The sequence below is a fragment of the Urocampus carinirostris genome, chromosome 12, assembly GCF_059441175.1.
Source record: "Urocampus carinirostris isolate Australia breed hairy pipefish chromosome 12, RoL_Ucar_1.0, whole genome shotgun sequence".
NCBI lineage: Eukaryota > Metazoa > Chordata > Actinopteri > Syngnathiformes > Syngnathidae > Urocampus > Urocampus carinirostris.
The window spans coordinates 5,074,780-5,100,417 of NC_142360.1; the positions used below are offsets into that span (position 1 = coordinate 5,074,780).

The following is a 25,638-nucleotide window of genomic DNA, read 5'->3' on the forward strand; positions in this document are numbered from 1 at the left end:
ACTTTGAAAAATGATATGCAAATGCACGACCTTATAACGCTCGGGAAAGTCCGGAAGCACGAAGTTATTCGATGCAGGCTTCTGAATGGCTGCCGAGTATGCTAATTGCCAAACGAACCAAATTTCCAAACCTGACGAAGATTTATAAATCGGAATAAAGCAAACGTTTTATTTGAAAAAAATAATCTTTCTGGGTTTTTTTTTTTTCACGAAAAAGTTGTCGGCCATCCGGGTGGAGACGTTTTGTAAGTTGTACGCCCGATGTAAAAGATGCACGCCCCGGGCGTCCGGGCAGACGTTATTTCAGACACTGCTTCATACATGTAATATCTATAAAGGGGAATATTTTCAAGGTCAATTGACATCCTTTCAATGAGTACTTTAACTTCCTCTACTCGATATAAAGAAAAAAAAATCCAGAGACTATTTAGATTCGGGGTCAGCAACCTTTTTAAAGCTTAGCAATACATTATTTGTCCCTGATTAGCGCATAGTCTTTTATGAGTTTCCAACGTAAGTTTATCATGTTATTACTATGTTGTTACTATATTGTTTCCAGGTTGTTATTATTTGAAGTCTAATTAAAATATGTCCGGTTGGCCACTTAAACTTCATGCCAGTTAGAAATCATATTTTCTAAAAAAACACATTGAGCCATCTTTGGTGAGCTATTTTCATCACCGGTCAATGAGCTATTTAGGTGCTCGCGGGCAGCAGATTGGTGACCCTTGCTGTACAATTTTATTAAAGATACAAAATAGAATAACACCCACAATGCAAGATGGATTTAAACATTTTTCTTCCCACGTTCACTTCTGCTTTACTAAAATTACACGAAAATTATGTATGTTACATCTTTAAACATCATGTTGAACTATGACTTCCTCTATTTGATATACAAAAAATCTTATTTAACCATGATCTTGTCACAGTATGAGTATGTATGAGTCACCAATGACTATGAGGTTATTGCACTGTGAAAAAGAAACGCAGCCGATGGCCTTTTGTCTATATTTTCTCTCCTACAGGGAAACAGGCCCACATAACTCCCTTGCTATGAAGGGCAAGTGTCACCATCACTTTGGGTATTGCGGGTTGTGGCATTGCCTAGAGGATCTGTTTGCACAAGCTAAAAGGAAAAAGAGGGCCACCACGCCATTTTACAAAGCAAAGTCATCAATATGTGACAAGATCGTTCTTTCCCACACATTAATCTACACATTCCTGCACTTCGCTACCTGTAATCCGCGCTTGACAGTCGAGAAACAAAACAAGCAGGCAGCAAAATCGAGCCCTCATGACTGCCTCATAGGAAAAGTTGTTTTCTTCCCTCGTTTCATTTAGCTTCTTGTGATTCTACCTCTTCTTCTTCATCCCATATGATCCAAGTGGAATGCGAGTTGTCGTGGAGTTGAACGGCGGTGAGGCATATTCAGACTTGTATTGCATGCATGAAGGAATACGAGTGCTACGCGCGTATTTCAAGGAACACGGAAAAAAATTCTTAGGTAAAAGTATTTATAGTCAAGTTGTGACCTGAAGCTAAACTCAGATGACTCATTGTATAATAAGAGTGTAATGATTCCCTTTTGTAAACATGTAAACGATTAATTAACACATAGTTGAATAGAATTGTCTTTATTGTCATTGATAACAACGTAGTGTACATAGTTTATGACCAGATTAGACAGGACTCTTAGAGACTTAACTCGGCCTACAAACAAACCATGCAAAGTTTAAAATGTTAAAGTTTTTGGCATGCAAAATAAATTGTCATTGATGTTGTATAGTGGAGAAAATGCGATTGGTCGAAAAACGTCTTATTCTGCATGGTAAGGTGAAAACATCATTAGGAGGGGTTGTTGTATCCCAGGGGTTCACTATATATTTAAATTAGTTATCTTTTATGCACCCTTTGCTGGACCTGTAACTTAAAGTGAGTAGCGTGTTCAGTCCGTTCTTAATCTTTCTTCATAATCGCAAGTTTCGTTTCCTTGGTTATCATGTTTTTGCTTCTCCATTTAACATCACTGCAAGACTTCAGACCAATTATAAATGAATCCAGTACCAAAAATACAGTTTTGTATCTCGCAAAGATTGTGATGAACTAAGAAAAGTGAAATGCATTGAGGGAGGCAGTTCAACCAAAAACAAATCAGCATTTTCATGACGCCATGACACAAATCAATAGCAGACCATTATTTTGAGACAATACTATACATGTAGTTGCTGCAAAGTTTGAATTTTATATGTTCTTTTGATAAGTTTATATATATATATATATATATATATATATATATATATATATATATATATATATATATATATATATATAAATTGTGAATATGCTTGATTGCTATTAAGATTTTCGAAAAGGGTTGTTCAAACCTCACATTGTGTTTGCTGTTAAACGTCATATTGAAATATAATATTGTGAATGTGCTTGATTGCTGTTGAGATTGTCAAGAGGGGTTATTCAGACCTCACACTGTTTGTTTTCTGTTATTAGTGTCAATAAATTTGTTCAAACCAAACCAAAAAAATACGTACTTGATGTTGTATAGTGGGAAGAATGCTGTAAAGCAGGGGCCGATAAGACATAAATGTATTCAAGGCCCTAAAGTGAAAACTTTGCAAGGTGAGGCCACTGTAATGTACTACCAAAAATAAGAATGCAACCTGTTCTTCTATTAAAAACTAATCGCGCCAGTGCTCCAAGTGAAAGTTTGCGTAAAATCCCACCAATTTTTTTCTGAAATTGTTAAAATTTGCTGATCAAGGACCCAAGGTCACTGCACTCAAAATCTGGTCAACTTCTTGACCTGATACTACACACATCATACTACACTACCACACACAGGCCTACTCCAATCAACATGTCAATGTTTCTCATGGTCTCATTTCCCTTTTAAAACAAAAGGAGGGAAAAGAAACCTACACCCAACCCCCAATCAATCATTGACTGAGCAACCCCCCTCCCCCAGAAACCTTTCAAACTCCCATTGGCCAGCACAAGATCACCCGGACCCGAGTTAATGAACACACCCACCAGTGCTCTCCACCCCTGATTCACCCTACCCCCAGCCCCATGCATCACAGGCAAAATCTCCCATATGGATTCTTGCAACTGTAACCATTCTCCCATAACTCCTAACATGCGATGAGTCATAGCAGAATAAACATGTCGAAACTAAATGCAAACTTTGAACTGCTTTATGTTTTACGCTAGACTTGTCATTAAAACCTGCACTTACCCCACATTTAGCGTTTATGCTGCCGCTTTGAAAAAGTCACGTGAGGACATTCACCTTTAGTGGCCATCAAACCATAGTGTCTTCAGTCTGTTATAAAAGATAGATAGCTTTAAATTCGATACAAGTAACCCAGAAAAAATATTGCTGCACTATGAACAGTAGATAAGTGCGCTATTTGTGCCAGACAAAGGATCACAGGAGTAATGACTACTTTCTTTGGCCTTCAGAGTTCATGGGCTATGGGAATGATCAAACCTCATCTCTTTATGCTGACTAGGCACACTTTGAACCCTTTTCCCCAAATTGACCCACTTTGCCCCTTCCTTTTCTGCACAAAATGTCTACCCTACACAATGAGCGCATTGTATTTTATCGTATTGACATAAATGCGAGCTGATGTGAGTGTTGGGATGAGATGCACTGCTCTACATTTAATCAACATTTATATACCCACTGTAAAGAGTTAAACTACAACAATCAACGGTTTGGATTGAGTGTGTATATTTTAAGTATTTTAAAGTACGTGCTGTTTAGAAATGCATGCATTACAGGAGTTCTATGACAGATTTTAAAGTAGCTTCTTTTAACATGGTTAAATGTCTCCCCCTGCAGGGGAAAAATGAACACGCAACATGCAGAAAGTGTAAACGAGAGGTCACCAAACTTTGAGAACGTTCTTCGATATGGATCAGTGGAAAGGGCTACCAATTTGATAGGCATTTGTGAAATACCTGTTATTATTGAATGCTATGTTATTATCAGTAGGAGTTTGGCTAAATATGCCTAGTCAACCAAATAAATATATAAAAGCCACATATTAGACAGGCTTCCTACAGGTGCTTTATTCCCTTAAACACTTGAATTTTAGGTTTGCGTTTTCAAGGTCAGGAAATGTCTTGAATATTGGGGTGACGTGCTTAAAATTGTTGCCATTACCATGTTTCTTGGCAGTCTGACTATAGACCACACAATAAATATAGGAAATTTTTACGCAAATGCATGGAAATGACTCCTACACGTCTGCTCTGGTGGCTTGTCATTATGGCGTCATGTCGGACAGCTCTATCTAGAAAACCGGCTCTTTTGACTCTACTCCCAAACAGTTCCTTAGATAGTTTTTTATTGATGTATTATTCATAACTTCTTTTTTCAAAGTTTGACATTTTTTTATTCCCAAGATCCCAACTTCTATCGTTTTTTTCTTCTTAACCTTATTTTTGTTAGGTTTTCCATTTTAAGTTTTCTATGTAGACGACCAGTAAAGAAAATTCCTTGAATCTGAGAGCGTGTCTTGATTAGAATATGTCAAACTTTTAAAAAAACTGAAAAGAATTCTTCCTTGCCCTCGTGTGGGTTTTAGATCAGGGGATGGTGTAATTAGTAGTCTGTGCAGCCCTTTGAGACTTCTTGTGATTAAGGGCTATATAAATAAACATGACTTGACAAAGACAAGTCTATTTTGAAAAAAGGGCACTGATTTATCACATTAATTCTAAACACATGTCCAGTAGACCCCCAAGACAAGATATTAATCTGTTCAGAGGTGTGGATCGCAAAGTGAAATTGCTGTATACAAACCTATGCTAATGCTCAGCTAATTCCTTCTGAACCCTCGTTATCAGAGAGAAAACCATTCAAATAATAAAATAGAATATAGTAAGTACAACTTAATTGCCTCATCTCATCAGCTGCACTGCTCATCCTCAGTAGGGTCGCGGGGATGCTGGAGCCCATCCCAGCAATCATCGGGCATTGGGCAGGGGACACCCTGAACTGGTTGCCAGCCAGTCGCAGGGCACACGGGGACAGACAACTCACTCGCTCAGTCACACCTAGGGACAATTTGGACCGGCCGATTCACCTGAAATGTATGTCTTTGGAATGTGGGAGGAAACCGGAGTGCCCGGAGGAAACCCACGCAAGCACGAGGAGAACATACAAACTCCGCACAGTAAGGCCGGGAGCTGGATTTGAACCCACGCAGGAGGTTCCCACGACCTCAGAACTGTGCCGCACACGCGTTAACCACTGCGCTGCCGTGCTCAACTTAATTGTAATATGCATAAATATGTTTAAATGACATTATAAATAAATATACATGTGAAGTAAAAAGGATTTTCTTTTACCTTTGGTCTGATGTGACTTGAGCTGGTACAGTGGAGTTAGTGGGTGGATGGAGAAGGTGGATTAAAAATGCAATTCATTTCAAAACTTCCACTTGTGAGGATTGTCATGCCCTACCATTATACAATAGTCTCACAACAAAGTCATGTCGGTGACCCCATGTCTAAATTGTAGTCTCTGGTCATAAAACCGCCCCAAAAAGTTTCGGAAAACAATACTTCGAAGTAAGGCCTGGTATTGCATAAATGATAGTTGCCATTTGTTCATACTGTAAATTTGAAGACAAAACATCTTAGTAGTTTCAGGGCTGTGATTTCAAAAGCAACCCCAAACAACCAGTTCCACAAGGTCATACTAATTTCTCCATGAAATGCTATCGGTCTGAGGAGGAACGTACTCTTCTCGTGATTTTGATTTGATATGAACCAGAAGCAGCCTTGACACTCAAGGAACTGAGGCACGGCATCTGAATCTTGTTGGAAAAACAAAAAATAATAATAATTCAGCTTTTTTATTGGTGCACTTTTATATTGCTATTCGCCCCTGACTGCCAGGCTTAGTAACTTTTCTGTAGGAAACCCCAATTATAAATAACTTATTTACTATATAAGGTAAATACTATTGAAATAAATCCTGTGCTATTTAAATTATGTCTGCAAAATTGAAGCTAATTAGAATTGAACATTAAAGTACAATTGTGTAAAGAAAGAGGGCACTAATCATGTTTGGAACTGGGCACAAGTGTGTCCAATCACAGCACACCTGTCCCTGATTATTCTGACCTTTTATAACAGGGGTCGGGAACCTATGGCTTGCGAGCAATATATGGCTCTTTCTATGAGTACCTGTGGCTCAGAGACAAATTTGATTGCATGCAAATTTTCTCCATCTTGTTCAAAATTTTAGCCATAAATCCTGTTCAGATACACGCAAAGCCAATCCAAGGCTGGCTCACAAAGCAGTACTTCGCAAAATATATAGGGCACGTTTTTCACTACAATTTACAGTCAAGGTGTCACACCAAAAAAAAAAAAAAAAAAAAAAAAAAAAAAAAAACTCGTTTTGGCTGTACAACGCTAAAGAATCCTTTATATAAAAGCTCACTATATAATCTGTGTTCAGTGTTTGGATACTTTTTTATGAATCCACAGAACAAATAAAATACGCCAAAACACCGGAAGAGAACTTAAAGTTATTTGATTGGGTGAGTGGGAGGGATGGGTGGAGCTATGCAAAAAGTGCAAGCACTCCCTCCCATCTCTCGCCCTACGCCATCTGCGCCAAAGGTAAGCACTTCAGGCTCCCTGTTTGCAGAATATTGTGACATTTTTACAAAATAACTGCTTGCATCTGGTTTTGAAACCAATATGTATGAAAAAAAGGGTCAAAATGAGTTAAACCGATCATGAGTAATTGCAAGAAAGAGACAAGTTTAAAGTGGTATGTTTGTTGATTTTGAGACACGGGCTCTGGCATTATTCTCTTTTCATAATTTTTATCAAATCATCCAAATAAAATGTGGTGAAGACTAAGCTTTTGTCTGGGGCGCAGGTTTAGCAATTTAGTAAATTTGTCTCATAATATATGGTGTGGCTCTTTCCCAAAATAAAATTAATATATTTTGCTTTTATGGCTCTTTGAGTCAAAAAGGTTCCTGACCCCTGTTTTATAAGGACATTTTAAAGAGCACACTTCGTCGGGTCATTTTCATTTCCACTATTAACGCAACATCATATCTGGTTTTTATTTTCTGTTTCCCGTTTTTGTTAGGACATTTTGATAATAGTTTGGTGCCCACTTGTTTGTTACTTTATTTGCATTTCAACTGCCACGCCTGTTTTTTTTTTTTTGTCTCCTGGTTTGGACAGCTTATTATGAGTTTTGTGACGCCTTTTTTGTTACTTCGTTCCTTGCATCTGCTTTTCAATTTCGGTCTTTGTTTCTGGTTTGGACATTGTCATGGTTGATTTTGTCTGGATATGTCATTTGTTTTGTGACACTTGTTTGTTACCTTTTTTCTGGTTTTGTTGTTAAAAAACATCCTTATTCTAAGCACCCCTGCCTCAGTTCCTGCTTTTCTATCATTTGGTCCACCTGAAAAGTGTTACAGAAAGAATTTGTTGATAAATTTTGTCCATAAAAAGAATATATATTTTAAACAAGATATATGTTTATCACAGTTTTGCGTTCTTGTTTGGGGTAGTAATAGCCCTGGGGAAGAAACTCTCTGTAGAGCTTGGTTGTCTTTGTTTTAGAGACAGTGATAGTGATAAACAAGAAAGAATTTGTAATCACAACCTTATTTTTTAACCATACTCTTATGGTAATTTCTGAAAATGCATCGTTGTGAATGATCAAATTGAAATTATGCATTATTCATTTTCCTCATGTTGAGGTTTTTGAGTTTTTCCATGCCCTCATGTAGGTTTTAGATCAGGGGATGGTGTCATAATAATGTGTAGTTTGCAATAGTCTGTGGTCTGTGCAGCCCTTTAAGACTCCTTGTGATTAAGGGCGTCACAAATAAACATTACTTGACTTGACTTAAACGTTCATGAAAAAGATTTGGAAGGGTGAGAGCTCCTTTTTTGTAAAAAAAAAAAAAAAAAAAAAAAACATTTTCAAATAACAACTTATCGTGTTGATATTTTTTCATTAACAGTTTGGGATTTTTAAAACTAAACTAGAGATTCACCTTGTATATGGGGACTAAGTGATTTACATCTATCAAAAATAATTTTGGAGGGATTGTTTATGTATGGGCACAGTGGCTGAGCGGTTAGCGTGTCCGCGGCACAGTTCTGAGGTCATGGGATCAAACCTTCCAGTGTGGAGTTTGCATGTACTCCCCGAGCTTGCATGGGTTTCCTCCGGGCATTCCGGTTTCCTCCCACATCCCCAAAACATGCATGTCAGGTTAAATGGCCGGTCCAAATTGTCCCTAGGTGTAAATGAGCTGGTGAATTGTCTGTATCTGTGTTCCCTGCGTATGGCTGGCAACCAGTTCATGGTGTCTACTGCCCACTGCCCAAAGATGACTGGGATGGGCTCCGGCAGTGCAGATAATGGATGGGTGGATGTTTATTTATTTAAAGACTCTCATGTCAATGATTTCTTATGCATATTAGAAATCAATTTTCCTTGACTTATCAGCGGTGAGTTATTTTCAGGAGCACCACCACGTTGATGACCTCTAATGTAAAATATTGCACAAACTCATAGGACAACGCTTCATGACTATTACAGTACTGCTATACCTTTAGCCCAAAAGAGGGCGCTATTAGCATGTTTAAATGAAGACTCAGTTACAGCTGGGGGAATTCTTGTAAGGGATATAATAAGAAAAACACAGCAAATCAGTTAAAATATCACAAAGACTTAATGAATGTGAGCTATTTTCTTTGTGGGATTTGAGTACCTTTTTGAGGGGAAGATTAAATTTAAGGCTTGAGTCAATGCAGATCATGCATTTGACTGGTAGTGGGGTTTCGATTGTAGCTCACCTCTCGCTGCCTATCAGTGATACAGATGACGTCATGCATTCTTCCTGCATGAGCTATTTTGGTGCAGAGGTGAGATAACCTCAGCATTGAGTAGTATGGCTTTGCTCAAGTGGCAGTCTGTCCACTTTTAACGTCGTAAAAATAGAATGGTACAACGGCAGTACTGTTCCCTGCCATGCTAAAATGTAAGGAAAAGCCGACAAGCACATCGGGACTTTATTTGGCCGCTAATTAAAAAAAGTAGTTGTCAATTGTTTTTTCTGCTGTATAATGTAAAGATTCGTTTGGATACTTTTTTAGTTAAAATACCGTACTATATTTGAATGAATGAAGGAATGAATGGCCTTTATTGTCAATAATACAAATATGAGGAAATTGGACGGCAAGTAAAGCAAAATGTGCCAAAGGATAAAAAAAATGTTAAAAACAACAATTTAATGATACGTAATAAATACGTGCAAATTCACAGTGGCAGTTGTACAGTACATTGTGCTCATGGATGCTGTAAATGTGAGTCCATTTTTGTGTATAGACATCTCATCTCATCTCATCTCATTAGCCATACCGCTTATCCTCATTATGGTCGCGGGCGGGGGGGTGTTTGGAGCCCATCCCAGCCATCTCCGGGCAGTGGGCAGGGGACACCCTGAACTGGTTGTCAGCCAATCGCAGGGCACACGAGGACAGACAACTCACTCGCTCATTCACACCTAGGAACAATTTGGACCGGCCAATTCACCTGAAATGCATGTTTTTGTAACGTGGGAGGAAACCGGAGTGCCCGGAGGAAACCCACGCAAGCACGGGGAGAACATGCAAACTCCGCACAGGAAGTCTGGAGCTGGATTTGAACCCACGCAGGAGGTTCCCAAGACATGAACTGTGCCGCCCATGCGCTAACCACTGTGCCGCCGTGCTGCCCGTGTATACACATATACACTATAATATATATATATATATATATATATATATATATATATATATATATATATATATATATATATATATATATATATATATATATATATATATATATATATATATATATATATATATATATATATATATATATATATAATTTCTATTAATATATTTTGTTTAATTTATTTTCAAGGTCTTCTTTCTAAAAAGCTTAAAACCTTACTATAATAATCAACAATCGTTTCCATTGTTCATCTAGAAAGTCTACATGTTTATATGTTTTATCAGTATTTAATTTTTATCAATGTTTCATTTTATTCATTTATTTTGTTTTATTTATTTGGTTAGTTTTTGCCTTGCCATAATTGTATGTATTGTATACATTTAAGTAATTTGTATTATTGTTATTTTATTTTATTTATTTTTCATTTTAACCATTGTGCATGTTTGTGTATTTGGTGTTCCAGGTGTTTGGGTGGGGGAAAAAACACGGACTATTATGACAACATCTCCTGATCTAAAACCTTCATGAGGGCAAGGAAAAACTCAAAACCTCAACATGAGGTAAATGAAGAAACCTTGAGAGAGGACCGCACACAGGGTTATCCCTCTTCCAGGATGACCAGGTTGCAATGGATGTTGCAATAGGTAGAGCGCTCGTCTTGGGATCAAAAGGTCGTAGGCCGATTCCCGGCTCCACCGTGTTATATGTCGAAGTGTCCTTGGGCAAGACACTGAATCCCAAATGCCCACAATAAGCAGGTAGGCACCCTTCATGGCTGACTCCCTATTGGTGTGTGAGTGTGTGTGAATGGGTAAGCGTGAAGCACATTGTAAAGCGGTTTGAGAGGTCTTCATTGACTTGAAAAGCGCTATATGAACGCAGACCATTTTTAAATAATACACAGATATTGTCAACATGAAATTTAGGTTATTCATATGTTATAGAATAGTAGTGTGTTTAAAGCCTAGATTTAAACAGTTCCACTGAGGTTGCAGATCGAATCTCAGGAGGAAGAGCATTCCACAGTACCGGGGCCTGAATGGAGAACACTCTCAAATCTGCGGATCTCTTCTTGGCTCTTGGGATAACTAGTAGACAAGCATTTTCAGGGCGAATATGCTAGTTTAAGGGTTTAAATAATTCTCAAAAAGAATAATTCTATTTTAATAATCAACTAACTGTTTGAATTAATTTTTACTTCGTCATGCTATATACATTGCACACACACACACACACACACACATATATATATATATATATATATATATATATATATATATATATATATATATATAATTTTCTCCCTACCTACATACCTATCTATAATACAATTTTAAATAAATGATTTATTTCATTTATGTATTTATATTTTTAACAGAAAGTTACAGGTGATATGACACAATACAGTGGCTAAAGGGTTTAAATAATTTTTCATGGCTTCTTTTATTAAAACAAAAAATAGGCTACATCCAGGGTGTATAGACTTTTTTAAACACCTTAGAGGGCAGAAATGTGAGTTCTGAATCTCACTTGAAAAATACCCCCCAACATTACATCTTAACTCATTTAATAAGCTATTGGTCTAATTGCTGTGTAATTTTACAGACATTCCCATTTCTGATTCAGCTTGCTTTCAAGAAGCCAGCAGCTGTTTACAGTCAACGCCGAAACAAAGGAAACTTTCCGAGGGGCTTCAGAAAAGTAAGTTGACGCTTGAAGCATTTGCTGATGGTGATGATGATTTAAAGAAAAGTTAACTCACTCTCATGGCTTCTGGCTGGGGCCCGTTTATACAGTCACACAATATCGTGTTTGTGAGCACACAGGCAGATACATTGTTCTCATGGTAATCAAGAAAATGTATTCATATTATTTATTGAGCTTTTATCATTGCTGCATTTGGCTCATGTTTAGACAATTCCCTAAACAAAATGGAAACACCCTCTGCAAGGTTTTGTTTACTTTTTAACCCTAAAAAATGATTTGGATTGGAGTGCTAGTTTCCTGTGGGAAGGCTTTCCTCTCTCGCTTGATTTTAGAGCTGCAGGCATTACTCTGACCACCTCACACACAGACACTTCCTTTTTAAGCTCCCAGTACAGTTATAAAATCTAGCTTGGTCCAGATGTAGATGTTATATTTTTTTTGTCTCTCCTCACCCCAACTTCCACGTGACTGGAGGTGAACGTGAGGTCATGCACGATTTATCAAAAATGTTCCCGAATGGAGAATAAGGAAACGAAGAAGAGATAAAAGGACTGCGAGGAAATAAAGATTGGGGATTGGAACTAAAAGAGGAAATGTGGCAAGAATTGTCATTCATTCACGAGATATTGGAAAATGTCAGATGTGTGGGGAGACAAAAGTATGTCAGACAAAATATTTACCCATCTTAAATGTTCCTGTTGAGTTTACACTTTAATAGACACTCAAAATAAGGCGAGAAGACACCAATAGCTTGATGGCTGATCGTGGCACGAAGAGGGGATAAAAGGAGGCAATTGGTGTGGCACGTCTAGGAATGAGTGGAGGTAATCAAAGAACGAAGTCATGGGAGGTAAAGCTTGTTGTTTTGGTGAGTGAAAATCTTCAGGAATCCAAATGGTTAAGCAAAATGAGGTGGGAGCCCAGGGTATTTATCGCAGAGGGGGCTGATTTTCAAATAGAAATCACCTGGGGAGAGGAAAAGTAAGAGAGACTGGAAGATGGGGTAAAGCTGCCAGGCACCATAGAGGAACTGCAGACACCAATACACAGACATGGGGACTTGAGACTTAGTGACTTGGACTCGAGTCGACTCGAGTCGCTGTTTTTATGACTTGTGACTTGACTTGGACTTGGCAATCTAAGACTCGGGACTTGACTTGTGACTTGACTTGCCCAAGAAAAAAATACTTGGGACTTACTTGGGACTTGAAGGTGAAGACTTGAGACTTACTTGAGACTTGCACATGTGTGACTTGGTCCCATGTCTGCCAATACATGACAAAGCATGTAGAACGTGGAGTTAAACAAGGTGTTTGTGTGAGAGCATGTCAGTCTGCTAGTAAACATTAACATCACCTCTTACATCATTGCAAGAAGGTGATCAAAGGTTATTTATGGGCATGACAGTTTGTAATCCTGGAATCCAGGTGTTACCTGGGTGACTCATGAAATATGGTCTTTCACCAGGCAGAAGAAGCTTACACAACCCTAGATGGACCAGTCATCACGCTAAGCAGACCTGCACATCTTAGTTCTATTGTATTCTCTCATTTTTTTGCGGTTATCCATTCCATAACCACCGTATTATGAATATAAATACATACATTGTTACACAGGTGTTTGACCACTGATTTGCTCAAGTACTGAACCTTTTTCCCACAAGAAATACTGGCATTTGTTTTACGTACTTGAACATTCCAAAATATCCAAAATATTTTTTAAAAAGTCTTAATGAAGATATTGAAGATCAAACTTAATAAAGATAAAAATATCAAACAATTCTTAACCCAACAATGTACTTTTGAGCTGCAGTAGGATGGCAGACGGTTGTAGACCATTCTTGTATTTTGCAATTAATTACTTCCTCAACTCGATCGTTGTTCTCACGTTTCCTCCCCCTTATCAATCACTTTCTTCCTTTTGACAAAAAAGGCAATAAAACACACAAAATACAAAGTAATTCTCAACACGTGTTGTCGAACTGACGATCGATCAAAATCATGCTATTCGACCACGATAGAGGATCCAAGATGGCCGCTCATTTCACTCCCAATTTTTCGTTCGAACACCGCAGCGAAAAAGATTCCGATTTTTGGGTAGAACAACCATTTGTTCGAGTGTAGAGTCATTCTACTTCAGAGGTACCACTGTATATACAACTTTCCAGTTCATGGCAAACACAATTATTCTGTTTGCTTGTACGAATTACTATACATGTGCAGGTTCCCCTTATCCGGGAAATTTTGATGACGCAAGGTATTGTGGAATTGTAGTACAGAGACGAAGGATACACGCAAACTCATGCTTAGTCACTAAAAAAGCTTCACATGTATTGGTTGATTTCTGTGGGACATTTCCTTTTTATTCTCTGCCCCCAGACTAAAAAATGTCACAGTTGTATCCATGTACTTACAGTGTCGGTCCATGCTTCTGGCAAATCACTATAGAGGAAGGGCGCAAATTTAGGAGTACAAAATGGCGGGAGAATACCGTATGATGACGTTTCACATGAGTCAAACTGAAGTAGCATACAAGATGATCGATAGACAATTCAAACGTCATGTGCCTAGCAGAGAAGAAATGTTAAAAGCTGAACCTTGCTGTGAGTTTTACTCTTGAACCCAATACTTTTTCTAGTCATTTTCACGAGGCTACAGCATGGAAAGAGGAGAGCGGTCCTCAAACTTGAAATGTGGTGGAAAGACTATTTCCTGTCCACCGTGCATGCCGGGGATCACCTGACTCTTAATTTTCCTCATGGGAATCTAGAAACCTATCCATCTCTTGCTCTGTGTTTCTATTGCTCTTATATTATGCTCTGCTCATTCATTTTCAGTTTTAGCATTTCACATAAGTTTTAGTTGACCATGGTTTTGCCTTTTTTCTTTCTGTTTTTGTCATGAACCAGAACAGGATCAGGACCCAAACGCATGACGTACTCAGACAAGCCTTTTATTTTACGGGAAATGGGGAGTCATGCACGTTAGGCAGTAGTCTGGCGTGAAACGATAGGGAGCCAGAGGCCGACGAGATCGATACCAATTGCCTGAGTTGATATCGGATGGGTTCGATACAGGACAGGACGGGACAGACAGGATAGATAATGAAACAGGATATCTAAAATGAACAGGACAAACTAGACGGGAACGAAAACTGGAGAGAATGATAAACAGGACAAAAATAGATGGAAACGAAACTGGAAACAGATATTAAACAGGACAAAAATAAACAGGAACAATAGGGCACAGGGAATGCCAACAGGGAACAGGACCGAGTCAAAACTCTCGTCTTGCGGGGCAGAAGTTCGTTGATGGACCGACAAAGGAAAAATGAGAGCACTGAGCCTAAAAAGACAGAAAGCTAACCTGTCAATTAGCCGCAGCTGGCGCCACACGGGCGGGCCCAACTGGGTGGCGTGGTAACCGTGACAGTTTTGGAAGATGTTGACATACGTACGTATTTTAACAATGCTATCCCAACCCCGACATTGAAAGAAAATATTGACAAATTAAAATGAAAAATTTGCTCATAAAATTGTTAAAAACATTTGTGAAATATAACATTATCACCAAATTAAGTATTGACACATTTTAAATGAATAAAAAATATATTTGATTTGGTTAAAACAAGTAAAATGTACTTGACAATTGTTTATTTCTGTAATTCTTCCATTTACCGTGGCCTCTATTATGCGACAATCTGTAATGACTCTTCCGCCCACGCATTTTTTTAGCATGCTTTTTGCCGACTACTGCTCACAGCAAAAGTCGACTGAGGATATTGGATTGCAGCCGCATCCATATCATTTTAGGTGGGCCAGAACAGCACGCTCCAGACTAAAGGGGCCCTCTGCCGGCACCCGCTCGCAGCAATATGAGATTGGAGATAATGGATTGCGGGCACATGAGTGCAGTTCATTTACAACCATAAATACAGTATTGACAAAATAAGAAACTCCCAGGGCCTGACGAAGTGTGCTCTGCCGGTCCCCACCCCCAGTAATATGTGATCAAGTCTATTTTATCGCAGCTGCACAAGTGCAGTTCACTTTTTGGTTGACAAAACGGCATGTTTAAGGGTTTCTATGGCAGTATTCCTGTTAATAAATAGATTCGTACGAGACACTACGTTTTTTTTTTCAATGGATTGTTTTTAAAGAAATGTTTAAACCAGGTGCCCCAAAGACAATGAATGGCATTATAGTTTCATCCGGATCGATAGATAATATTTGTCTTGTGACACACCCGGCTCCTAAAAACATTCTGCATTTTCCCCTTTGCCAATTCTATATGGAACCTGAGTCGGACAAGAAAATATCAATGTCTGCTGACTCCTGCCAAGCAAAATCCCCTCACTCACTCTTTAAAGGCTTTCCAGCTGCAGCAATTTTCCTTTCCCCCCTCGACGTGTCGAGCGACACCGCCGTTGCGGGCGTTCTTCCACTTCAGCATTGCTGACAGCTGTTGCAAGCATCAGCCACTTGCGACAGTTATTTGGGATTTTACATTTAGCAGCTTTTCTCCTCATAAAATGCAGTCTGATGTTTTACAGTGGCATTTCCATTTAACTGCAGCTTAGTCGATTACCGTAATTCCTTGCTACTTCTGGCTTCGTACTTCGCATCAGTGCATATTTAAGGGTTCGTACGGGGGCTTGAAATCCTTGATAATGCTTGAAATTGGTGTCTTTGCCATTTTTCTTGGCAGCCTGACTATAGATATCACAAAAAAATTAAGACAATTTTATGGAGATACGCCTGCTCTGGTGACTTGTCATTATGACGTCATGTAAAGCGTCACCGCCCCCTACTGCTCATACCCAAGAGGACAGCTCTATTTAGAATTCCGTCTCTTTTGGCTCTGCTCACTGAGAAGAGCTCTTTCGACTCTCCAAACAAGCCGATTGATTTCTTTTTTAATGATATATTATCAATAATGAGCAGCACGTGGTTAGCGCGTGTGCGGCACCGTTCTGAGGTCATGAGATCGAACCTCCTTTGTGGAGTTTGCATGTTCTCCTCGTCCTTGCTTGGGTTTCATCTGGGCACTGCGGTTTCCTCCTCCATTCTAAAAACATGCCTGTCAGGTTAATTGGCCTAACAAAAATTGTCCCTAGTTGTGAATGAACGTGTGAGTTGTCTGTCCCTGTGTGCCCTGCGACTGGCTGGCAACCAGTTCAGGGTGTCTCCTGCGCACCACCCGAAGATAGCTGGGATGGGCTCCAACACCCCCTGCGACCCTACTGAGGAAAAGCGGTGCAGATAATGGATGGATGGATTATCAATATTGACAAAACTATGCACAAAATTATTCAGTAATTTCATATGGCTTGCATACCTGAAAAACACATGAAATAGGAATTAAAATGTTATTAAATCTACCCAAAAAAGTTTAAAATACAAACATGTTTAGCTTTTTACACACTGAACAGATTTAAAGTCGAACAAATACATAAAATGCCTAAAAATGCAAAGCAATAAAATACAAATTAAAAATATTAACCTTTCAGTGCTATAAATAAAAGATAAAATGCAAAATAACTTATTGTTTACAATTCTATTTTCACCCATTTAGACACAGATCCTCTGAAAAACACACAAAAAAATATAAATTCAAATAATTAGTAAAACAAAAAGCAAAAGTTTAGCATTCGATTAAAAAATTGAATGCACTCTGCTTCGGCGCAATCAATATTATTACATTGAGTCCTCATTATCAACGATAAATGAGGAATTGCAGTATTTTACTAATTTTATGTATTGCTCTGGCGTAGCGAGGGTTCAAAGCTAATTACCACAGGTTTCTATCCCCACCTCAGGACGTATCCGTGTTGTATCCCAGGCGTCTACAGTGGGACATCAGTTATCGCGGTTAATGGGGACCAAAACCACCCGCGAAAAGTAAAAATCTGCGAAGTAGTTATTTTATTCTATTATTATTATTTTTTAGACCTGCGAAGCTCTGAACCTGCGAACGTGGAACCACGAAGTAGCGACGGCCCTTCAAAAATGCTTAAAAAAAAAATATATTTTTTTGGTTTTGTTTGTTTTTTTAATTATTTTATGGCTGGGATGGGCTCCAGCCCCCCCGCGGCCCTAATGAGGATAAGCGGTACGGCTAATGAGATGAGATGAGATTATTATTTATTAGACCTGCGAAGCTCTGAACCTGCGAACATGGAACCACGAAGTAGCGACGCCCCTTCAAAAATGCGTAATAAATAAATAAATAAATAAATAAATAAATAAATAAATAAATTTATTTTATTATTATTATTTTTTAGGCCCGCGACGCTCTGAATCCGTGAACGTCGAAGCGCGAAGTAGCGAGGTCCCACTGTACTGTACTTTTCTTAGTTGATTTAAAGCAGAGGTGGTTAACCATCGGGCTGCGGACCGGTACCGGGCCGTGGGTTGTTTTGTACCAGGCCGCACGGAAAGAAAAATAGTTGCATTTATTTGTGTACATACAAAATCTTTGTAATTTTAAACACCTCAAAGATTTTGAGGTTTTGTGATGGTAAATTGTTGTATTTGAGCGGTTGATCCATCGACAATTACCGCCGACCACTATTGCTCAACATTCGACGCAACGGGAATCAAACCCGGATTGCGGCAGTGAGAGCGCTGTTGATCACATTGGATAACATCTCATCCTCATACTATTTTTACTATGAATCGTAAATGGTCTGCATTGATATAGCCCTTTTCAAGTCAATGAAGACCTCCCAAAGCGCTTTACAATGTGCTTCACACTCACCCATTCACACAAACACTCACACACCAATAGGGAGTCAGCAATGCAAGGCTACCTGCTTAATATGGGCATTCATACATATAACATATAACACAGACGAGCGCTCTACCTCCTGAGCTAATGCCCCCCTATGAAACCACATTACAGTGGGACCTCGCTACTTCGCGCTTCGACGTTCGCGGATTCAGAGCTTCGCGGACTTAAAAAAATAATAATAAAATAAAATATATATCTATATATATCTATATATATCTCTCTCTCTCTCTCTCCATATATATATATATATATATATATATATATATATATATATATATATTTATTTATTTATTTTTAAAGCATTTTTAAAGGGGCGCCGCTAATTCGCAGATTTTCACTTTTCGCCGGTGGTTTTGGTCCCTATTAACCGGGTCTAAAAATAATAATAATAAAATGAAATAAAAAAAAATAAAAAAAATAAAAGATTTTTTTTTTTTTTAAGGTGTGCCGCTACTTCGCGGATTTTCACTTTTCGCCAGTGGTTTTGGTCCCCATTAACCGGGTCTAAAAAATAATAATAATATATAAATAAATAATATATAATATAAATAATATATATAATAAAATAAAAATGTGGGCAGCACAGCGGCGCAGTGGTTAGCGCTTGTGCGGCACAGTTCATGTCATGGGAACCTGTCGTGGGTTCAAATCCAGCTCCAGACTTCCTGTGCGGAGTTTGTATGTTCTCCCCGTGCTTGCGTGGGTTTCCTCCGGGCACTCCGGTTTCCTCCCACATTCCAAAGACATGCATTTCAGGTGAATCGGCCGGTCCAAATTGTCCCTAGGTGTGAATGGGCGAATGAGTCGTCTGTCCCCGTGTGCCCTGCGATTGGCTGGCAACCAGTTCAGGGTGTCCCCTGCCCACTGCCCGATGATTGCTGGGATGGGCTCCAGCATCCCCGCGACCCTAACGAGGATAAGCGGTACGGCTAATGAGATGAGATGAGAAAATAAAAATGTAAAAAAATATATATATTTTTTTTTTTAAGGTGCAGGTGTGCCGCTACTTCGCGGATTTTCACTTATCGCGGGTGGTTTTGGTCCCCATTAACCGCGATAACCGAGGTTCCACTGTATCTTGCCTTTTTTATCTTGAAGGCGGATATGATTGGTCAATCGTTGTAATACGTTGTTTAGGCTGAACTCGTTCTCGTAATGCTCCATTACTGTGCTGCAAACGTTGCACCATATTGGAGCACTATGGGAATGAGTTCAGCCTTAACAAAGTTTCACAATGGTTGACCAATCACGTCCACCTTTCAGATAAAAAAGGTGAGACAATATGGTACCGTAAAAATTGTGTGATGCCTTTTCTCATGTCATCAAGATTATTAGAGGTCTAGTAAAATACAGTGGATTTAAGCTTATTATTGACATTGTTATTGTTATCATTACTATTGTTATTAGTGGGCCTTGCCACGAGAATATTGTGAGACATTAAACCGGTCCCTGGTACAAAAAAAGTTCCCCAACACTGGTTTAGAGTGTCATGCTCTCTCTCTCTTCTGTAAAGCGGTTCCTTATGAAGCCCCAAATAAGGACATCATGCACGAGTGACGACCAAGAGAGCCGAGCAGACCACTCCTTACCAGAATGGCCTCGGGTGAGTGATATGATATGGTGAAGTGTGGCTGAGTGATAGTTGGGATTGATGGAATGGATTGCATGCCAAGGGGTGAGTGGAGAGGAGGGGATGGAGATGGATGAGAGGAGGAGGATAGGAGGACTCGTGGGCAGGTTCTGTTGCTCTTCACATCGCTCCCCATATAGAGCTTCAACTTTCATCAACGCACTGACAAGAACTCGAACAACGCCAGGAGTTCGGAAGAAACAGTTCATCATCCAACCGAGCCGGATCCAACCGAGCACGCGCCATGGAGGCCATCAAGAAGAAAATGCAGATGTTGAAGCTGGACAAGGAGAATGCCATCGACAGGGCGGAACAGGCGGAGACGGACAAGAAGGCAGCTGAGGAAAAATGTAAACAGGTGAGTTTGTTATTAAGTGTTATAACGGCATTCAATTTTATTGCAAATTGGATTTGTGAAACAAGTTAACACTGCAAAAAAAAGATTAGTTATGGGGATTCTTGCTGTATTTTAGAGATATTTTTCTTTTTTTACAGATTTTTTTAAAAATAAATCATAAATCAAAATACTAACATATATTTATATATAATATGGTATTGTATATGTCTGTTTTGGTTTCTAAAGTCTCTTTTCCCCCCAGAAAAACCTTTAAATATTTAGTAAAAGAAGAAAAAAAAAGTACTTTAAATGATCTAAATTATCTGTGTTTTGCTGTATCAGATCATTGTTTTTCTGTTCACATATTTTACCAAAAAAGGAAGTTAAAATGTAATTAAGAAAGGACAAAGTATAGTACCCGATATAGTATTAAATAGTCATAATATCTCACTATATTTTTAGCATAAATTGCTAAAATAATCCTAAAAAATTGCAAAATTATTTAATATGTAAGAAGGCAAATGTAGCTAATACTAAGCGAATCTTATTTCTCATTTTATGAAAACATTTATAAAATGAGATCATATGTAATAAGAAGATAATTAACTAATTCATCTACCTGTAGAAACATATAGAACGGAATACAGTACTATTTAGCAATATAGTGATATAACATGTCGCTATATTATTATCCTATATTTTCTAGTAAAATAAACATGTTTATATAAGATAATGCATTACATAAGTTAATATAAAATACAATTCAATATACAAAACAGTCATGGTGTTTGACGCTTGCTGATAGGCAAAGTTCCAGAGAATCATAAGGAATAAGTCAAAAAAGTGAATCAATAATAAGCAAAATGTTCAAAAAAATATATTTGAAAACATAATTTACTTTTGACACATTAATATCATGTCATTGTTGTCAAAAAGCACACATAGCCCAGAGGAGTCCTTCTGGAAGCACTTCTCTCATGTATTTACATTCCCTAGTGCTCATTTACTCTTCTCTATTCCATGTCCTGGCACGGGTCTAAAAGCGAATAGAAACCCTTCACTGCAGCCAACAAAAACAGAAGAGAACCCATGAAAGACTCTGTCTCACACACTTTCGCTCAATTTTTAGTATCCAGTACACTTTAAGGACCCGTTTGATGTAGGAACTGAATCTAACACACATAGAGCTGATTGTTCCTGGGTAACAGTATCATATTTACCACACACTCAGCTGATTGTGAAGAGTGTCTGCTCGCTGATAACAACGCTAATTTTGGCCGCTGAAGTGTGGACTGTTGTGTGCCTATCGTTGTGTGGGAGGTTTAGAAAGTTGACAGGACACTACTGTAATCCCTTGTGTATTGCAGTAAACGGGGACCAGAACCTACCACGATATGCGAAATATGAGAAGTATCCCAAACACCCATTTTTAACAAGCGTTCTACTGTGATAGTCGACCGGGGATAATGGATCGCGCCTGCACTGGTGTTGTTGATTTTAGGCGGAAAGAACCAAAAAAAGAGCCACAAGTTTGCTCTCAGTCCACACTCTCAGCAATATTCAAGCCTCTCGTAGACTGACTTGCAAAAAAGAGTCACAGGGCTAGACAAAAACTCTTTCTCCCAGCCCCTGTTCTCAGTGATAGTCGCGTTGGGAAAATGAATCGCAGCCACAACTATGTATTTAATTTCAGGCGAATCAGAACAGCATGCTTCCCGACAAAAGTGCCTTCTGTTGGTCCCTTCTTGAAACAATATGGGATATGAGATAATGGATCGCAGCCGCACGAGTGCAGTAGATGTTAGGCGGAAATAATGGCAAAAAAAGAGACGCCTTGCCCTACAAAAGTGTGCTTTGCCGGTCCTCGTTTTCAGCAGTGTGTGATGGGGGATAATAGGCTGCGACCACACAAGTGCAGTTCACTTTTTGGTGGACAGACAAGCCTCGAAAGAGACACCTGGCTTGGAAAAAGTGCGCTCTACCGGCCCCCACTGGCAGCAATATGCAATTGGGATAATGGATCACGGACGTTTTTTCAAACTGCAACGCACTGAGGCCTTGAAGCTCAAAGTAGCGAGGGATTACAGTAATTAAATGTACACTAAGTTTCTATTTGATGTTTACTGATAAAACTGGATGAAAAAAATGAAGCAAGCTTTCTATAAAACATAAACACAATGCAATCTGCTTATTTTTTATGTTAGCTGGAAGATGAACTGCTTGACCTCCAGAAGAAGATGAAGCAAACGGAGGATGAACTCGATAAGTTCTCAGAGGGCCTCAAGGAAGCTCAGGAAAAACTGGAACTCTCTGAGAAGACAGCTGCAGACGTAAGCGAGCACAAATTCACAAAGTGGGTCTCAAATAACTTTCTCATCAATCAACCGGACTCACTTTCCTTCTTGTTAATAACTTGCTCAATCCACACTTAGAAGAGCACTTTGGAGCCTCCCTTTCCACAGCTGGACTCAATGGGACAGAGATCCAGCTGTGGCTTCACTTTGATCCGAGTTGAAGGCTTTTTAGACAATTCGCATTCCTGCACAGAAGCTCCTGAAAGACGATAGCTCGTTCGACTGAGACTCAAAACACATAAACGTTTCCGTGTCATTTTCTTCTTGGTTTGAACATGAGAACCTAAGTCTTTCATGTGCTATTGCCTCAAGTCTTTGTTTAGGTGTTTATTTCCTCTCTTAATTCTGTTCCCGTAAGCTGGTATTGACCAGTTTTGATATGGATCAAACTTCAAAAGCTTTTTGTGAAGCGGGATTATAAGCTTCATGCTCTACTTGCGAGCATGTCGCCACCTGTAATACAAAGGAGGTTTAGTGAGGAATAAACCAGCACCTCGAAAAGGAATGTGATTATTGTCTCCTTAAAAAAAGATATAGAATCATTTGAAGCTTTGAACCCCTTAACAATCCTGTAAAATTTGCCTAAAAGACATACCCAAAGTAAATTGAATGCTGTTCTCGAACCGTTTGGAGATTATGGATGGTTATTGGTCTCTTTTGATAAGGTAAGACTCTGAATTTTTGTCCCAAACTAAAATCATCACTCCTAACATTGAGTAATCTAAGTAGGAACACACAGAAATAGACGCTTTTTATTTTTGCCCGAATTTTCTTTGCAGTCACATGTCTGTAGAAGAGTGTAGCAAGTGCATCTTAGCTAGAAAACAGCTGGGACAATAGCATGAAGCCTTCAAGGGTCAAATTTGATCACAAAACTTTTTCTAAAGGTATGTCAAAGCGTTTCCAAAAGTGGCCATTTGAGATGACCAGTTTACGGCTCTAAAACCTCTGCAACAGAGTACTTTACCTAGGCCAATTTTTAGAAATTGTGAAAGAGTTGTAAATGTTTGACTTCTCTTTCTAGAAGTCAATCCATGATTGTGTACTCTTGCGCATGATAATCGGACGTAAAAATGGATCCAGAGTTGCATTACGCCAATTATTCTCGGCTCTGACTTTAACACACATTGTAAATATGCATAAATGTTTTTTGGGGGTGAATCGGTCACTACTGGCTAAAGATCTTTGAAGCCTAAGTAGGTCGAGTCTGTATTTGGCAGGCTCAAAGACTGCAAAAAAAGTTTATAATTGGTCAAGTGTGGTGTCATAAGGTCAGAGGCTAATGGCCATATTGAAAATCATCTTACATGTCTGTTGACTTTAAAAGGGGAACTATGGGGCTAAACGAGCGGATTACAACAAGGATCGTCAAACGATGCAGGAATGCTTTTAGGCAGATTTTTTTTTATCTGTCTGCATTATCGTGTGTGTTAGAGTAAATATTTTACATGGTTGGAGTCACTGGACTGTTGTGTATTTACCTAGATCATGTCTGCGTTGAATCATGTAATCAGCTGACTATCACAGCATATTATTGGTTAGCTATACCGGTATTATAGATTTCGGGTATCTTGAATGTTAAGAGTTTAACTGTTTTACAAACATATTTTTCATCAAAGGTAAGATATAATCATATAATGCCTATGTATGTCAAAGAGCTTAAATCAAAGGATATGTGTCCTTTATTATTGCTTTGGATTCCTTGGAAGTTGCTCTGCCTTTATTTTTAAGTGTATTATATAGTCAATTCAAGTCATGTTTATTTGTATAGCCCTTAATCACAAATAGTCTGCACAGACCACCGATGATTGCAAACTACAGACTATTATTACACCATCCCCTGATCTAAAACCTACATGAGGGCAAGGAAAAACTCAAAAACCTCAGCGTAAGGAAAAAAGAAGAAATCTCGAGAAGGTGCCGTGCATGAGATATCCCCCTTTTCAGGATGACCAGGCTACACAGACATTGTCCACATGAAATATAGGTCATTCATAAACTATAGAATATAAGTGTGTTTTAAGCCTAGATTTAAACAGTTCCACTGAGGTTGCAAAAGACAAATTTCCTTTATAAGAAAATATAAAATATATAATATGCATATAAAAAACATTGAATAAAAGAAGCATCACAAACAGTAGCCTTCTATTTTTGGCAAAAGTGGGCTAAATTTACTACAAAGAAAAAAATAACAGCAATTTTCTATCATTTACTCAACCTAAATATTTGTATATCCACCCATCCATCCATTATCTGCACCGCTTATCCAAAGTAGGGTCGCGGAGGTGCTGGAGCCCATCCCAGCCATCCTCGGGCAGTGGGCAGGGGACACCCTGAACTGGTTGCCAGCCAGTCGCAGGGCACACAGGGACAGACAATTCGCTCGCTCATTCAAACCTAGGGACAATTTGACACCAGCTCGGTAGATGGTAGGGCGCCCGCTCTGAGACTTGGAGGTTCCTGGTTCAAGCCTCGGCCGAGTCATACCTAAGACTTACAACATTGGTACTCATTGCCTCCCTGCTTGGCGCTCAGCTTTAAGGGTTGGAATTGGGGGGTCTGGTCAACCTAATGACAAAAATGGCTGCCCCCTGTTTGGCTGCGGCTGCATTGGCTCGCTACAGTTTAACTGTACGGGTCAGGTGTATCGACATTTCGTTCTGTGTGCATTGTTACGAAGAATGACAATAAAAGTAAATTATATTCTATTCTATTCTAATTTGGACCGGCCAATTCACCTGACATGCATGTTTTTGAATGTGGGAGGAAACCGGAGTGCCCGGAGGAAACCCACGCAAGCACGGGGAAGGGGGGACATATAGAAAATGGAAGTGTGCCAGTTAGTCAGGATGGATTAAGCTCCCGCTCTGTTTAAATAAACTCAAAGAAAACTTGTAAGCGCTGTTAGCTCCAGTTCTGCTTTGAACAAGATCAAAAGCCTCATTAAAACCTGTCACTTATCAAAAACTGCAATCACGTAATTCCATATTACGCAGCTGAATTATGTCACTAA

General features: G+C 38.9%; 2 protein-coding genes across 4 annotated transcripts in view; one reads left to right on the forward strand and one right to left on the reverse strand.

The window, feature by feature from the left end:
- LOC148354719 (disintegrin and metalloproteinase domain-containing protein 10) overlaps positions 1-1,367 on the reverse strand; it is a 45,919-nt gene extending 44,552 nt beyond the window's left edge. For both annotated transcript variants that reach the window (XR_015852230.1, XM_088349759.1), the window contains exon 1: positions 1,239-1,367. Coding sequence is in view for 1 of the 2 variants with exons in the window: in XM_088349759.1 (XP_088205885.1) it covers positions 1,239-1,299 (61 nt within the window). In the remaining variant the exon portion in view is untranslated. The remainder of the gene's footprint in view (positions 1-1,238) is intronic.
- Positions 1,368-20,034: 18,667 nt separating this feature from the next.
- The window catches only part of tpm4a (tropomyosin 4a), a 40,107-nt gene continuing 34,503 nt past the window's right edge, over positions 20,035-25,638 (forward strand). The window contains exons 1-2 of one of the 2 annotated variants that reach the window (XM_088350268.1): positions 20,035-20,292; positions 22,476-22,601. In XM_088350268.1, coding sequence (XP_088206394.1) covers positions 20,179-20,292; positions 22,476-22,601 — 240 coding nt within the window. In that variant the 5' untranslated portion in view covers positions 20,035-20,178. The remainder of the gene's footprint in view (positions 20,293-22,475; positions 22,602-25,638) is intronic. The other variant, XM_088350270.1, reaches the window with a different exon arrangement.